Raw genomic sequence first — 14,232 nt, forward strand, 5'->3', positions numbered from 1 at the left:
CTGTAGCTTCGTCTGTCTTTAAGATTCTTTCGGCTATTTCGTCATTTCGTTTCATCGATGTCTCCAAATTTTTTGGCTGCTTGCAAACAAATTACGCCACACAAATATATATACAATTAGTCAGTTGAGGACTTTGATTATGATTTTTGCATGTATATCAACGCGTTGTTCTGTTCACATGACCTAATTCTCAAGTCATCGATTTATTAGAGCGCAGTCTTTCAAATTTCTTCCACAAAGACATAACCTCTTGTATGTAAAATCGTTGGCGTTCGTGTTGTCAAAGTTCGAATTTACAGTTATTTGTAACAAAATCGGTTGGAAACGATGAAAACGGCGCCTCATCTGTCATCAGCATTGTAAACCATTCATAAATTTTCCACAACATTCCCGATTTCCAAGCATCATCAAATTGCGCCGGCGCGCTTTCTTCCGATTGGTTGGTTGTATGGAAATTTCTCGAATATTCTTTCATAAAAGTTGATAAAAAGACGGAGCCGGCCATGTTTAAAATTCAATTCAATTCAGATCTCCGTGAAGTGAAGTTCACACGTCAAGAAGAAGTTCTGTGAAAGTAATTTTTTGATTCAAAGTGAAAATTTCCTACATTTCCAACAAATAAACTAAGTAAAGGTGAGTCGAGTGATTGAAAACGAAATCAATTCGATTTAAAGTGAAAATTCGGAATGTTTTTCATTGTTGCCAAACGGGGTTTTCATTTGAACTAAAAAAAAATTTCCTACATGCGGCCTCGCCTTGCGTAATTGAGAAATGCTCGTTTTAGATTCGGTCATGTTGAATTAATTGAATTTAGCTGTATGATTTGTCTGAATAGCAGCGAAGGTTTTCTATTGTTTCTATCGATTTTCTATGATTTCTATAAATCACGAGTGCAACGCCGTAAAATATTAATACGAAGTAAGGTCAATGTCACTCGGTACACATCCAATTCACACACGTAACGTAATTGATGACTCATTCAACACATTTTGTGCGCTTGGTGATTCAAAAATTTACCCAGAAATGCTGATTTTTTAATCACTAAAAAGTCGTATGCATAATCCGGCGTTGCTGTATAATCTATATGGCATTTCGTCATCCTCTTTGTTGTCTACCGCAGTGTGTTGATAATCGATAGTGATGAGGTTGCAGTTATTTGTATTTTACTGTGGAACTTTCTGGAAAACGATATGCGCAATCGTGTGACATGGTTTAACGTTTCAATTCCATTGAATTCAATCCATCAACGTTGATAAGCATTTTTTTTTTGGAACCGGATGATTTATGGGGACGCGCCGAACACGTGTTCTTTACCCACGCGCGCATGTCATGTCGCAATTTCTATTTTCGTCTCGAATAAATCTTTCCGATTTTTGACAATTTTTTTTTCATTTTGATTTTACGATCCACTTCATTATAGATGATCAGAAATGTTTTTTTGCTAGTATACCGGCTCTATTTCTGGCTATCAGTTTTTAAGAGAGTCAATGGAACTGACACCAAATTAATTTAATTTCTTACTCACGCTCGGTACCATTCTACATTTTGTTTCATTCACTTTGAATCGTGTTACAACCATATTGATATGACCCTTCACGGTGTCTTTGAACAAGTTTAAATCAAAAAGTCGATGCGCTTTTGATATTGTTTCATAGGCTTAGTCACCAAGGTAACCATAGCAGTGAGTCGTATAGCAGTTGGTTTTCTACTTTTAAACTTTCACGGGTCAGTTACACTGACATCCATTCCACTATTAAAATTTTGTTTTCGTTTCAATAACGTTTGCGAGCCCTTTTCTGACAATACGCAAGTCTGTCAAACTTAATTCAAGCACACCGTGCCTTACCACCAACCAATAGCGAAAATCTCTAAAAATCGAAATTTTTTCTCCTTATAGATGGCTGCCCCTAAAGCACCCGCAGTTGGTATTGATTTGGGAACCACGTATTCGTGTGTGGGCGTTTTCCAGCATGGAAAGGTCGAAATTATTGCCAACGATCAGGGCAACCGTACCACACCATCGTACGTTGCATTCACCGAAACCGAACGGTTAATCGGCGATGCTGCCAAGAACCAAGTGGCCATGAATCCATCGAATACCATTTTCGACGCTAAACGTTTGATCGGCCGTAAATTCGACGATCCCGTCATCCAAGCCGATATGAAGCACTGGCCGTTCGATGTGCGCAACTTTGAAACAAAACCGAAAATCGAAGTAACTTACAAGGATGAGAAGAAGACCTTCTTCCCGGAAGAAATCAGTTCCATGGTGTTGACCAAGATGAAGGAAACTGCCGAAGCCTACTTGGGCAAGACGGTGACCAATGCCGTCATTACGGTACCCGCCTATTTCAACGATTCTCAACGTCAGGCCACCAAGGATGCTGGAACCATTTCCGGTATGAATGTGCTACGTATCATCAACGAGCCGACAGCAGCTGCAATTGCTTACGGTCTGGACAAGAAGGCTGTCGGTGAACGAAATGTATTGATCTTCGATTTGGGAGGCGGTACTTTCGACGTGTCAATTTTGTCAATTGATGACGGCATCTTCGAGGTCAAATCGACTGCTGGTGACACACATTTGGGCGGTGAAGATTTCGACAATCGTCTGGTCAATCACTTTGTCCAAGAATTCAAACGTAAGCACAAGAAGGACTTGACCACCAACAAGCGAGCCCTCCGTCGTTTGCGTACAGCTTGTGAACGCGCGAAGAGAACCCTTTCGTCGTCCACTCAGGCCAGCATCGAAATCGATTCATTGTACGAAGGTACCGATTTCTACACATCAATTACCCGAGCTCGCTTCGAAGAATTGAATGCCGATTTGTTCCGATCCACAATGGAACCAGTCGAAAAAGCCATTCGTGACGCAAAGATGGACAAGTCAAGCATCCACGATATCGTCCTGGTCGGTGGATCAACTCGTATTCCAAAGGTCCAGAAATTGCTCCAAGATTTCTTCAATGGCAAAGAATTGAACAAATCGATCAATCCTGATGAAGCCGTTGCCTATGGTGCTGCCGTTCAAGCTGCTATTTTGCACGGTGACAAGTCCGAAGAGGTGCAAGATCTACTTTTGTTGGATGTCACCCCATTGTCGTTGGGTATCGAAACAGCTGGCGGTGTCATGAGCGTTCTGATCAAACGAAACACAACCATTCCAACCAAACAAACCCAAACATTCACCACCTACTCAGATAACCAACCCGGTGTCTTGATTCAAGTATTCGAAGGCGAACGATCCATGACAAAGGACAACAATCTGTTGGGCAAATTCGAATTGTCTGGAATTCCACCAGCACCACGAGGTGTACCACAAATCGAGGTCACTTTCGATATTGACGCCAACGGTATCCTGAACGTAACCGCATTGGAAAAATCGACCAACAAAGAAAACAAGATCACCATCACCAACGACAAGGGACGTCTCAGCAAGGAAGACATCGAACGAATGGTTAACGAAGCCGAAAAATACCGATCTGAGGACGAAAAGCAAAAGGAAACCGTTTCCGCCAAGAATGCCTTGGAATCGTACTGCTTCAACATGAAGGCCACCATGGACGAGGACAACTTGAAGGGAAAGATTGCCGAAACAGACAAAACATTGATCATGGACAAATGCAACGAAACGATCAAATGGTTGGACGGTAACCAGTTCGCCGAAAAGGAAGAATTCGAACATCGCCAAAAGGAATTGGAGGCCATCTGCAATCCAATCATCACGAAATTGTATCAAGGAGCTGGTGGTGCTCCCGGTGGAATGCCAGGCGGTTTCCCAGGTGGTATGCCAGGTGCTGGTGGACCTGCTCCAGGCGCTGGCGGTGCTGGACCAACCATCGAAGAAGTCGATTAAAACAATCGATCGAAACGAACATCGCAAATTCCTCGTTTAAGACCACACGTGACTGCAGTATTTTTTTGATTTAAATTTCTTTTTGCATTTGGTATGTGTAGCACACACCACCGCCATACACACGTTTTTTTTTTATTGTATTGATTATCCCTAAATTAAATTCCCCTCGAACAAATTGCATTCGCTAGTAAGCACCGCATAAAAAAGCAGATAGAGAAAAACTGAAACCAAATAAAATTTAATTTAAACTCAAACGAAATTGGCTTTCCGTTACCGTATTATTTAGACTTCGCTTGGAGCTGATGGTCACTGGTAAGTATACTGCTTCCAATGGACAAGGTTGTCCAATGAAATATCGATCCTCTTGAACGAATCATTGAAGGTGCCGAGGGTTTCTTTCTTATTATTTTGATCAGGAGACAAGTTTCTTGATCAGGAGACAAGTTTCTTTTTATATCAGTTAAGTAATATATTCCATCATTTCCACTGCCCATGAATTTACTTCAACCGACAGACATTTCCTTTCTAATTTTAGTCCAGATAAAAGAAGAATTTTATAAGAAAAATCGGTTACCTACTCTCACAGTTGAGGCAACATGCGTTACATTTATAGTCTGACAGTTGAGTCAACGTGACGCATGTTCATAGTGGAATCCAAGGTAAATATAGTGAGGAGGTAATGCCATATATAACCGAATCAGATGTGCAGTGGCACGAAAGTTTGCTATAAACGCCATCTCTCCCTGTCTTTAAAATAACAAAATTGCCTAGACACCTTGGCCATATGTTTTGTGATATAGCACAACATTTTGTGAAACACAAGTAAATCTTAGTCAACCATTTTAAAAAAAGATGTCAGTGGCAACGGGTAACGTTCTGATTCCTATTTTCCAGATCAAGTCGCGTTACAAATTTGTGACATTTTTGATATGAAATTTGCTGACAAAACGGATATTTTGAGCATCCTCAATCTCATTAAGATGTTATCAAAAAATTGAATTTTTTCGAGGGTAAGTTTAGCCTCCGTTTACATGACAGTTGTAAAATAGAACAAAAGTACTGTCACGCAAACGGAGTGGAAATTGAATTTATTTCAATTTTTTACTCCGTTTACGTGACAGTTCCTTTGTTCTATTTTACAACTGTCATGTAAACGGAGGCTAAACGGAGTGGTCTTTTTAAGTGGAAACTATACTTAAGGATGGGTTTGTTGAGATTATCTCTAGCTATGTAAATTTGCGTAGTCGAGACATCCGTTCATTATTTTCGTAGCTATAAAGTTTGGAGTTGACAATAAACATTCGATCGTAGAATATTTGATAAGGTTCGAAGCCTAACTTTTGTAAACTATCGCCAATTGAAAGAACATTTTTGCGTCGCAACTTTTTGCGCTGTTATCTGTTCTTGCTACATTCATTGGCGTTACAGATATTTTCGTCTACACGCATGGAATATTATAGACCGACACATTTTCTGTTTGATGGTTTATTGGCTTTTTGTGAATTGTATTTTTAAACGGAGAAATCAGAAACTTATGTACAACACAAAATAACATAAAATGTGTCGGTTTTCAAAATTCTGTGAACTATTCCCAAAGTCCTGAGATTACACTCGAAATTTTCTATTTTTTGATTTCAGCAAAAAAAAGTGTTGACCAACTGAAGAAAACTGAATCACAAATTTGGTCGGGTTTAATTGTCTTTCGAAAAATTACAAATTATCTGGAATGTCCCATATGAGGTTCAGGCTCAGATCAAATAATATTTACATTTTTTCTGGTCAGGATCGGTTCCTAGATTTACTTTTAGTTAAGGCCACCTGTTAACAATAAATTTATTTGTTGAAGTCGATTAACCCAATCATTCAGCGACCGATCGAGTTTCCTTTTTCTGTATATTTCATTCTCACAATTGTTTCGGTCAAAGTAATTTGTTAGCAATGAGTTCTTACAAATCTAAAATTATTCGCTAGTGAATTGTGCGTAAAAGGGGGTAGGGTAATACAAAATGCTTCCATTTAATACAATTAATTAGGATGGTCCATGTCGGACACGATTTCCCAATTTTCATTATTTCTTTTTCCTCTTGCTTTTATTACAATTAAAATATCACAAAAATCAATTTTTTCTTTCTCTTTTTTTCAATGTTTTTTCGATATTGTCTACAATGAAATTAGATAAGTAGGTATGGCCAGTCCATACAAGTCGGAGCACATACGGATTTGCATGGCGTCACCTCAAACGAACTCATTTCTAGTGGAAATTTGCACTAGAAATGAGTTCGTTTGAGGTGGCGCCATGCAAATCCGTATGTGCTCCGGCTAGAACAAATTTGAACGTTTGGCCATACCTATCAATTTACTTTCATTGATTGTCTAGCTATACTACTAACGATTTAAGTAATTTTCGTAAAAGGCAACACGTACATCACTCATAAATTATGTGTCATTTTGATTTTTCTTTACTTTTATCTGTTGGTTACGGGATCATCTTCAGCACGATCGATACTCATGCAAATTCATTTCGTTTTTCCATTGAAAACAAAACGAAAAATTTCAATAAATTATAAAAAAAACTTAATACTTAAAATTTGAATCGCTATTTCTTTGTGTTTCTTTGTGTTGAAGAATGAGGTCAAGGCGGTCAAGGCAAACACACATTAGCATCTAGTGTCATCGAGAATACGATATTTCTATTATTTAAATCAGCTAAAATCGGATAAACCGGTTTTAACAATAGAAATGTCATATTCCCAACTGACACTAGATGCTAGTGTGTGCAATGAACGTCAACACAAGGTATGGTCGATTGTCAAACTTTGTATGGAGCGGAGGACATAGCGATTTCATATAAACAAACTCACCTCTCATGAGAGGTGAGTTTGTTTGTATGAAATCGATATGTCCTCTGGTTTGTATGAACAGACCATACCTGGTTTAAACTTTCATTGAGTGTGTGTTGGCCTTCAGCCTTTGCGAGTCGAGTGCTCTAGTCATTACTTGCAATAGTCGTTTTCGACCAATGATTTTGTCTTTTACTATTGTTCTTCACTCGCCGTTGATCGCTTTGGCAATTATTATAGTTTTGCTTATACTGTTTTTTCACACGCAATTGTGACGTCGTAGATTGTTACGGTTTATGACTTCGAGGACTAGATTGAGTCTCTTTTCTGATGTTTCCATTGTAAAGCCGACTAAAGTTGATCTTTGCAGATCGAGTGCTAGCGAGTCATTCCCAGCAAATTGAATGTCAACGTTTGTGCATTGAAAACAACTGGTTGATCTTTACAGATTGAGTGCTGGCGAGTCATTCACTGTAAATAGAGTTTCGTCATCCGGAATTTTGGGCCAATTAGTGTAGCTTGAGGCCATACTTCGCTCACTACGAGATTTTCTTCTACAGATTTTGTTCAGTATTGTTGCTACACAGAAGGCTGAGAAACATTTTCAGTCAAATTGACTTCGATCGAAGATTTTTCGCGAGATTTTCACATTGTTTTTCCGTTTCTTTGTTTGCCGGTGATTGTGCAATTTTCGCTGGCTGGATGAATAGTGTAAATGGGCGGATCAGACGGTTGGTGACGTAAGAATCGAGAGTACGACGCATGAGAATTTGGAACTCAGGCTCAATTCTTTTGTTTGCTTTGCTGCATTTTTTTTTGGTGATTTCTTAGCTTTCCGCGATTTCACCAAATTTTCCATCAGCAGATGGCAATGTTTCAATGCAAACTATCCTTCACTTGTTCATGGAAAGTTTTGCTGCTGTCTTGTGTAAGAGGCTGGCGGAAGCAACTTAAGATAGTCAGTCCACTCTGACCTGTGACCGCCGCTAGTTCTCGAGGTCGAAACAGCTTTTCTTTTTTGCAACTTTACGTGATGTGCGTGAAAGGGAAGAGCTAGAGCTTTGTTCGTTCTTCCAAAGGATGTTTCCTTGAAGTTCAATAAATGTGAAAAGGGAGACTTGTTTTGGTTTTCTGTGTACGGAAATTCGGGTCTTGCAATTTGCGCCCTGAGCTTTTCGTCTCAGGTTAAGCAAAATTGGTATGTACGGGATCAACGTGGCGATGTAGAAGCGGGAAAGAGAAGAGGAACGCTCTGTTAATGTGTGTGTATTTCGAAGATAATGGTGAAAGTGGCTGTACGTTGTGTGATGTTTGTAATTTGGTCCGCTGCAGTGTTTCTTTGTAGCGTTAAAATATCTCCTGGGGGTGCCTCAGGTTGCCTATGTATATAATTCGTCTAAGTACGAAGATAGTCAGACCCATCTTGCAACACTTTTCGCCTTCGAATTTTAGAGTCAACATGGTCACCATTTACAGTAAGAATAACACATGAACAGTAACCAATCTGTTACCCCCTTAGATGAACGGATTGAAACGAGTGGTCAATGGTTTCTTCGTAATAAGCGAATACTGTTTATTTGCGTTAGTAATCATATCTGTGCGCGTCTGTCCAAGAAGCCGTTTACAAAACAATAGATCTTTTAAATAAATACTGAGAAAGAGATTCATATAAAAGAGATAGGCGTCAGAGAACGAAGATCCCGACGAATCCGCATTAAACACAACCATACTCATACCAGATGGCCGAGTCCTTGCTTTTGTCCTCGTTGGTCTTCTTTTTGTCCTTGCTGCCGCCGCTTTTATCTACGCTATTCGTACCCGATGTATATCCACTGCCAGTTGCTCCGCCATCCATTGCAGTGCCATATACGTTTGAGATTTTATTGTACATTAAAAATGTGGACGGAGGAGGGGTGGCGTCACCGGTCGGGGAATTGGTTTCGTTGTGAGATGTTGTCGGATTGGGATCGGTGACGATGTTCGATTGTGATGCGCTCAATTTTTCGTCGATCAAATAAACGGTTTTTCGGCTACCAGCCGTGCCTAATGTCAAACTGCTACCGGTCACGTCAGGTGGCTCTAATCTGTAAAATTGGAATTAACAGTCAGTCCAACGACCTACGCAACGAAAAATACTAAAAAAAACAATGGCTCGACTCGTACCCATGAATACTGTTCCGATGAGTGATGCGATTAGGTGTGCTTTCTCGTTTGATCGATTGGAAACTACTTCGGATACCGCCGCGAGGTAAAATGGTTGGCTCTATGTTCGGCTTTCGTTGTAAGCTTCGTCGTATCACATTGTTGCGCTGTAAAAGGTTTGTGTCCGAGGCAACGGACAGCGGTTCTTCAGCACTGTTGTCAGAGTCATTACCACCAGATTCTGAATGGTTCACTTGAAAATCGTCCGTTTCGTTCAACAAGCGACGACTCTGTAATGGAAATCATTGTTGTAAACGACTGAGATGTGAAGAAACTCAATGCGCTTACCCGACTCGGGACCTTGCTGATTAAATCGGAACTCGCCTTCTTGACTTTTTTATAGAAATTAGCACCGAATGGCTTCCTAGAATCGAAGAGAGAGAGAGAGAATGTCATTTTCATCGCTGCAAAACTATCATTTCAGAGAAAAACAAACTTTTTGGGCGAGCAGCTTTCCAGCTTCTTGTAATGTTCCATGATTTTCTCCTCCAACTTTTCCTTTTGACGATGCAAATGGTTCACCTTGTCGGTGAATTGTTTCTCTTCGTCGTGGAAATGCTGCTTATCATCCAGTGAATGTGTCAACAACTCCTGATATTGTGTCAATATCTGCGACACATGGTCCATCAATTTGCGCCGATCCACATCCAACGTACTGTTTATCTGCATCAACATTTCGCATCGATTCGAGCAGTTGGCATACTCGATTTCGTATGTCTTAATTTGCTCGTTGCTGGCCATCAATTCGCCGCTGATCTCCGTGCTTTGAAGCTTCAGTCGACCATTCTCGCTGCGAACGATTTTGTATTGTTCCTGGACATTTTTGTATTCGGTTTTCAGGCGTTCGTTGGCCGACAGAACATTACGGAAATCGTCTTTCAATTTGGAATGTTCCACTCGCAGATTAACGAAATTCTCGTTGTCCTTGCGAATTTTCGCTATTTGATTTTGTAGCTCTTCTACCTGAGCAATATAGGCAACTTCGCGTTCACGCAAGTCCCTAATGTCGGTTCTAGCGTCCCGTAGGCTGGTCTTGATTAACTCTTTTTCCTTGTTTAAGGCCTCGTATTCCGAGTTCAATTGTTCGTGCAGGCATTGTAGTGTGATCAGGTCGTTCGATGTGGAGGTAAGTTGTTGCTTAAAGTGACCCACTTCTTTGATTAGGACATCTTTCTCTGAGGCAAGCTGTGAGTTGGCCAATTGAAGTGCAACTTGTTGCGTGTGTAGCGAGGTTATCTGCGATCCGAGTGTGGAAATGTCAACCTTTTGTCGTGCATTTTCCGCTTGCAGAGTTTCATTTGCCGAAAGAATATCCACATTGATGACAGTCAATTGGTCATTCTTCTCTTTCCATTGCATCGACCCGCTGACCGTCATTGGTTCAATGCTATCACCGGAAATTTCGATGTTTTTTTGCACTCGGAACAGTTCTTCTTTGTGACAGAGAACGCATGTTTCCATCTCCTTGCCAGCATCCAACATTATCTCCCTGACGGTTTTGAACGTTTCCGGATTCTTGATCCAATTTTGGACTACATCTTCCACATTCACCTGAATCGTTTCCAATTCATCGTTTTCGATGCCCAATTTTTCCAGCTCTTTTCGCACCTTTTTCGTTGCAATCGTTCCTGTCACCAGGTCCCGTTGAAGTGTCGATATCGTTTCGGTATCCATGGCAATTTGGCTGAGAAGTTCGGTGTTTTTCGTCTCCAATTCCTGCAGCCGTTCCAGACTCACTGACGAACATTCCATTTGCTCGTGGAGATTTTGGACCAGTTTCTCTTTCGCCTCAAGCTCACTGGATTTCGTATCGATGATGACATCCTTCTTCTCCACATTCTCTCGCAATTTTGTCACTTCTTTACCTAGCACAGCTGTTTCCCTTTCCATTGCAACGTTTTTGTCTCGCAATTCGAGTACCTCCGTTTTGATGCTGTTCAATTCAACCGTTTTCGTTTGCAGCTCCTCGATTTCCTTCTTATTCTTGTCGGCGACTCGTTCCAGATCCGCAGCCCGCCGTTGTACACTTTCATACAAATTCTGGATGCGTTGCTTCTCCTTGGTCAATGTTTCCGCATGCTTCTCCAAATCGATTAGTTTCATGCGATCGATTTCACGTTCCTGTAACTGGCGATCGTTGGCTTGTTGCCGGTTGTCCATAGCGTCTTGTAGCTTCTTGTTTTCTTCCAAAGCATCACGGAACACATTCTCCAATTCTTTATTCTGTCCCACCAACCGGTTACAGTTTTCCTGTAACTGTTCCACTTTCAACGACAGTCGTTTCTTCTCCTTCTCCAATTCCAGATGCTTGTTGGCGTACTCGTGGAACGATGACTCTTTCAACGTGTCCAGCGATTGCTGCAATCGTCGATTTTCCAATTCCAGTTTTAAGGCACGGGTTTGAGCGTTGTTCGTCAATTGTTCCGATAAACTGTTGTCGCCCGATGTGCATTCGTCTTCGGAGTGATAGACAACGGTCGACGAGCAGAGATCTTTGGTGGCAAATTGCAGTTGAGTATTTTCGTCAACCAATTCTGTGAATTTGTAAAAAAAAAATTTGGAGATCAGATTGGTCGGGTCCATCGTTCGCTAGTTCATTGACGTATTTACCTTGCAGACGCGTTTTGTCCGCATCCCGTTCCGATGCCATGTCGTTCAGTTTCTGTTTGTATTTCATGATTTCCGATTCCAAATTCATCACATGTTCGCTGCGTTTTCGCGACCGTTGCAATTGTTCTTCCAGCATTTCTCTGTTGACAAAGGTAATTTGATCAATTAAGAAGGTCCTAGGATGGCAAAGCTGCACTCACTTCGTTTCCAGCAGCATTCGATTGTCTTCTCTCAGCTCTTCGACTCTTGTTTTAAAGAACTCAGCGTCACTAAGTTTCTCCCGGAATCGTTGCACTTCGATTTCCAATCGGTCGGCTCTATCGGCCCGTTCGCGTAAAACATCTACCTCGTCGCGGTAAGCCGCAGCTCGACGAGATTCGGTATACCATTCTTGGCTGTCGGTTCGCAATTTTTCGTATTGGCTGATTTTGTGGTCCAGTTCTTCTTTGACTTCTATGTACGCTTCTGACTTCTCTTCCCTGGGGAGAGAAAGAAATGTTGAGAAGGGAGCATTTAGAAATTTTCCTTTCCGTTTTCGGACTCAAATTGTTTTCCGTCTCTCAAGCCAACCGACAAACATTCATTTCAACAAACAAAAACAAAGTACTCACAACTCCTGACGAAATTTCCGTAATTTCGATTTCAAATTCGCCAGCTCCACAGCGAAATGATTGTTTTCGTTCGTTGGTGTTGAATTCGACGTAGCATTACCACTCCTCGACTCGGTCTCGTTCATCAGACTGGTAATCCAATACGAATGATACTGAAACGAGCGATTAGCATTTTAGATTAGTGTAAGCAACGGCCACACTCATTATGCATCCTTACTCTGTCACGTTCCTTGGCTATTCGCAATATATGCTGGTACATTTGTGGGGGAGTCAATTGTTCCAGTGAATCGTTAGTTAACACCAGAGTTTGGTTATCGGTAACCTGTTATGAAACATAAAAGGATCAGAAAAGTGAAAGACGGCGCGGATCGTCTTGCGCCTGATGTCCTTACTTGTTTAATTAATTCAACAATGGCATGCTGGGTGCTAACATTCAATTCCTTTATTCGAACAATGAACAACTGTTTGTTGGGACATTGAACAGCTGCACCAAGTAACAATGTTATCAACAGTTTCATCTGCTCCAAACCAGCTCGAGACTCTAAGGAAAAAGTGTGAAAAAAATCGATAAACAAAAACTGGTTCCGACATGTTCGAAATCAATCCACAAACCCGGCTTATGTCCCAGAATTGAACAATCCGGCAACACCAGAACCGTTTGATTCAGTTCGTCTTCGTAGAGTGTTTTCAGATTCTTCACGATTATGTCGAAATTTCGCGCTCTGGCATTGGCCAATTGTAGATCGTCAATACCTTCCAGTTTGATTGGATGGTTTTGCGGTTCGGGATCGATTTGCAGCCAAACGGAATGCAATATGGTGCCGTCCAGGAGTGATTGGTAGCCGGTTAATAGTTCCGGTCGGGGTAGACATGATTCTAACTGAAAATTATTTTTGAAATTAGCTGGCGATGAAATGATACACTTCACAGTCGGTGGTAGTCTAACGTTTTCGCTGGTATGCTTCCATTTCATAGGATACGAGTCACAACACTCTTGGGAACTTTAGGAAATTCTCTAACATATGGAATGGAGATTTCGTTTGGAAACGCTCGAAGGAATCTTTCTTATAGCCCAAACCACACACGTTCTAAACTTCTCAGACACACCAAGGACTTTCAAAGGCCCAATAAAATGGTTGAATCACTAAGAGCAGCACAGCATTCACATCATTACTACAATTCTGATCAATATGCAAATCAAACAGGCAACCGGTTTTCTTAAGCGACAATGACCCCCGAAAATTGACAACAACAAACATTTCGCACTGAATGAAACTCAACGTCCGAGTTTCCAGTGATAAAATTGTATTGAACGAAGGTAATTGCGACGACAGTAGACAAAACAAGTGAAGGGTACATTGAACTTCCTGTTGAACAGCAAAATCTCGAATTTCTGGTTCTCGACATAGTAACTGGCGCACAATCATCCCGATCAATTTGTTTTAGCAATTTACCCAAGACAGTAGAGCCCCGTTCAGAAAGTCTTCCACCTCCGTTGCCGACATTTCACTCATAATAATTGTGTAATGTGTGTAATTAGCCGAGCGGAACGTATTGTTGTGTTACTCGGTACACAATAGGCATTGATGATTCAGCTGCAGTTGTTCCGTTGGCCCGACAATTACGAAATAATTTTTAACTCGAAATTTGTTTGATTTTATCCGTACGAATAATGCAATCACTTGTTTAAATACAGGTCCATTTTGTTAGATTTAGGCCGAAACTGTTCAATAATAAACCTTTTAAACAAAGCAAAGCCTGTGAACTGTCAAAATGGTCAAGTAAGTTTTGTCTGGGACGTCTGGGAGAGGGGGGTGGAGATGACCGACTCATAGATCGCGCTGAATTCGTTAATTTTTAGGAATGCTTCGATAATAGTAAAGAGGGCAAGGCGGTAACTTTTCGAATTATAATACGATACGTTCCGTTAAGGTGGTTAATTGATTAACGCTCTCAGTACAGATTGTGTGTGAAATCAATTTGTGTGTCACCGCCTTCGTGATCAGCTCCAATGAAAGTCTAGTTTTACACTTTCATTGATCAACTCTGAGTTGTCTTAACCTGTTCTTTCAGAACCTTGTTGTTATGCGAAGTTCACTGTACCCCTGCTGAC

General features: G+C 41.0%; 2 protein-coding genes across 2 annotated transcripts; one reads left to right on the plus strand and one right to left on the minus strand.

Annotated features, from left to right (window-relative positions):
- Positions 1 to 386: 386 nt before the first annotated feature.
- LOC119072742 (heat shock 70 kDa protein cognate 4) lies at positions 387 to 4,110 on the plus strand. Its single transcript, XM_037178026.1, has 2 exons — positions 387 to 633; positions 1,898 to 4,110. The coding sequence occupies exon 2, from the start codon at positions 1,898 to 1,900 to the stop codon at positions 3,854 to 3,856; it is 1,959 nt and encodes a 652-aa protein (XP_037033921.1). The 5' UTR covers positions 387 to 633; the 3' UTR covers positions 3,857 to 4,110.
- A 4,127-nt stretch (positions 4,111 to 8,237) lies between these two features.
- Positions 8,238 to 13,904, minus strand: LOC119072725 (girdin). Its single transcript, XM_037178002.1, has 11 exons — positions 13,574 to 13,904; positions 12,732 to 12,999; positions 12,512 to 12,660; positions 12,337 to 12,441; positions 12,120 to 12,271; positions 11,709 to 11,987; positions 11,509 to 11,648; positions 9,335 to 11,432; positions 9,187 to 9,262; positions 8,860 to 9,128; positions 8,238 to 8,780 (listed from the first exon to the last, which is right to left on the minus strand). Exons 1-11 carry the CDS (start codon positions 13,631 to 13,633, stop codon positions 8,411 to 8,413), a joined length of 3,966 nt encoding a protein of 1,321 aa, XP_037033897.1. The 5' UTR covers positions 13,634 to 13,904; the 3' UTR covers positions 8,238 to 8,410.
- Positions 13,905 to 14,232: the final 328 nt, after the last annotated feature.

The sequence above is a fragment of the Bradysia coprophila genome, chromosome II, assembly GCF_014529535.1.
Source record: "Bradysia coprophila strain Holo2 chromosome II, BU_Bcop_v1, whole genome shotgun sequence".
In the NCBI taxonomy this organism is placed as follows: Eukaryota; Metazoa; Arthropoda; class Insecta; order Diptera; family Sciaridae; genus Bradysia; species Bradysia coprophila.

What these genes read in the sequence shown, in the direction of transcription:
- LOC119072725 (XM_037178002.1), bottom strand. Translation starts at nt 13,633, where the DNA reads ATGAGTGAAATGTCGGCAACGGAGGTGGAAGACTTTCTGAACGGGGCT. An exon ending in ACGGGGCTCTACTGTCTTGG is followed by an intron (nt 13,000 to 13,573) that starts GTAAATTGCTAA and finishes AATAATTTTCAG; the next exon opens with TTAGAATCATGTCTACCCCG. An exon ending in TAGCCAAGGAACGTGACAGA is followed by an intron (nt 12,272 to 12,336) that starts GTAAGGATGCAT and finishes CGCTCGTTTCAG; the next exon opens with TATCATTCGTATTGGATTAC.
- LOC119072742 (XM_037178026.1), top strand. Translation starts at nt 1,898, where the DNA reads ATGGCTGCCCCTAAAGCACCCGCAGTTGGTATTGATTTGGGAACCACG.